General features: G+C 50.4%; 1 protein-coding gene across 1 annotated transcript; it reads right to left on the reverse strand.

The window, feature by feature from the left end:
• Positions 1 to 404: 404 nt before the first annotated feature.
• On the reverse strand, positions 405 to 1097 carry NGA_0199000 (uncharacterized protein). The gene is made up of 3 exons (XM_005854330.1): positions 965 to 1097; positions 713 to 786; positions 405 to 423 (listed from the first exon to the last, which is right to left on the reverse strand). Exons 1-2 carry the CDS (start codon positions 1054 to 1056, stop codon positions 714 to 716), a joined length of 165 nt encoding a protein of 54 aa, XP_005854392.1. The 5' UTR covers positions 1057 to 1097; the 3' UTR covers positions 405 to 423; position 713.
• Positions 1098 to 1400: the final 303 nt, after the last annotated feature.

Consider the following 1400-nt stretch of genomic DNA (forward strand, 5'->3'; position numbering starts at 1 on the left):
GTATGTATCAATCCGCAAAGCCCCACGTCCCTCGACGTTGATTTTGTGGTTTCTTTATACACCCTGAATGAAGATCGACAGGTGCATTCGATTCCGATGCGCTTTTTCAGACAACGTTTTGGTCTATCCACAATATGGACGAAACACTTCCGCTTTCGACGCATTTTTCCGATGGATGGCGCTGCCGATATTCGCCGAGGCAACAATTCATTGCCACATGGATCCATCCCCGCCCTTTCTCAGGCATCGTTACTCCATCTTCAAGTCCTCCCTCCCTCCTTTCCTCCCTACCTACCTTCCTACCTCCCTCCCTCCGTCCTACCTGTGGTAGGGCCCTCCATATTCACCACAACAGGCAGGCAGGGGGCGTCGACCTCGTACACAGAGGGCGGCTTTTAGGAAGCCTCGGGGGGTCGTACATTCCTAGACACGTCCAGAAAAATGCCATAACAGAGACGCGGATGGAAGGAACAGATGAAATGTGCTTTGTGTAGGGGAGAAAGTGGTCGTGGCAATATATATATTTGTATAAAGATCGAAAAGAGGGACCGCGCCGGAGGGAGAAGGACGAATCAATCCAATGCGTTCCCACATCTCCCTCCGGCTTTACTATGATACGAGCACAAAATCCTCTGTGCACAATGAAACGCAGCACGTGCCACTCCACAGGGAAAATGGCGTTTTAAGACAACATCTCCACAGACCGACGTACCTCACTGTACCGCATCGAAGGCTGAGCCCCCAGGGCTTTTCTCTGCCTCCACCACCAGGACCTCCCGTCCCGCCCTAGGCATGACGGATCATGCGATGTGTTCAGAGGGAAATGTGGATGAATCTGTGGGGCGGGGCGCGGGGCAATCATCTGAGAAAGCTCGAGACGACACTGTCTTCAACCTCCCCACCTCTCCCCCTTTGTCCTGACCTCCAAAATAAATCTACACCATTCTCTCCCTGTAATTCTCACCTCGCCAATGCCCGGACGATGGCCAGTCCTACAGCTCCAGCGCCGCATACCAAAACGTCCACGTCGAAGGAGGAATGGGATGAAAAACTCATCACAAATCGTGTAGCAATAGAGCAAGCGAGTCTGTGCCTGTAAGGAGTTGTCGGAAGACTTAAACAACGCAATACTGAAAGCTTACTCGCATGGTGCCAAAATTTCGTGGCCGAAAGTGTGAAGGTTTGAAAATATTGCACAACGTGAGAAGAAATATTCCGTGACAATAAAGCACATTTAGTAAAAGTCTGGACAAACGAGAAACTTTCTCGGTGCTTCAACCGAGACTCGTCTTAAACGATAATATTGCACTTTGCAACCAATGAGGGTTGGGCAAAATCAGCGTCCAAGACCTTGTAATATGAGTGACATGCCATACCTTTTAGACGGGCGATACCTGGGG

Source organism: Nannochloropsis gaditana, assembly GCF_000240725.1.
Source record: "Nannochloropsis gaditana CCMP526 unplaced genomic scaffold scaffold541, whole genome shotgun sequence".
NCBI lineage: Eukaryota > Eustigmatophyceae > Eustigmatales > Monodopsidaceae > Microchloropsis > Microchloropsis gaditana.

Excerpts from the sequence above, each read along its gene's own strand:
- NGA_0199000 (XM_005854330.1), bottom strand. The coding sequence starts at position 1,056 with ATGAGTTTTTCATCCCATTCCTCCTTCGACGTGGACGTTTTGGTATGC. Across the intron at positions 787-964 it reads ATCGTCCGGGCATTGGCGAG|GGCGGGACGGGAGGTCCTGG; the intron begins GTGAGAATTACA and ends CGTCATGCCTAG.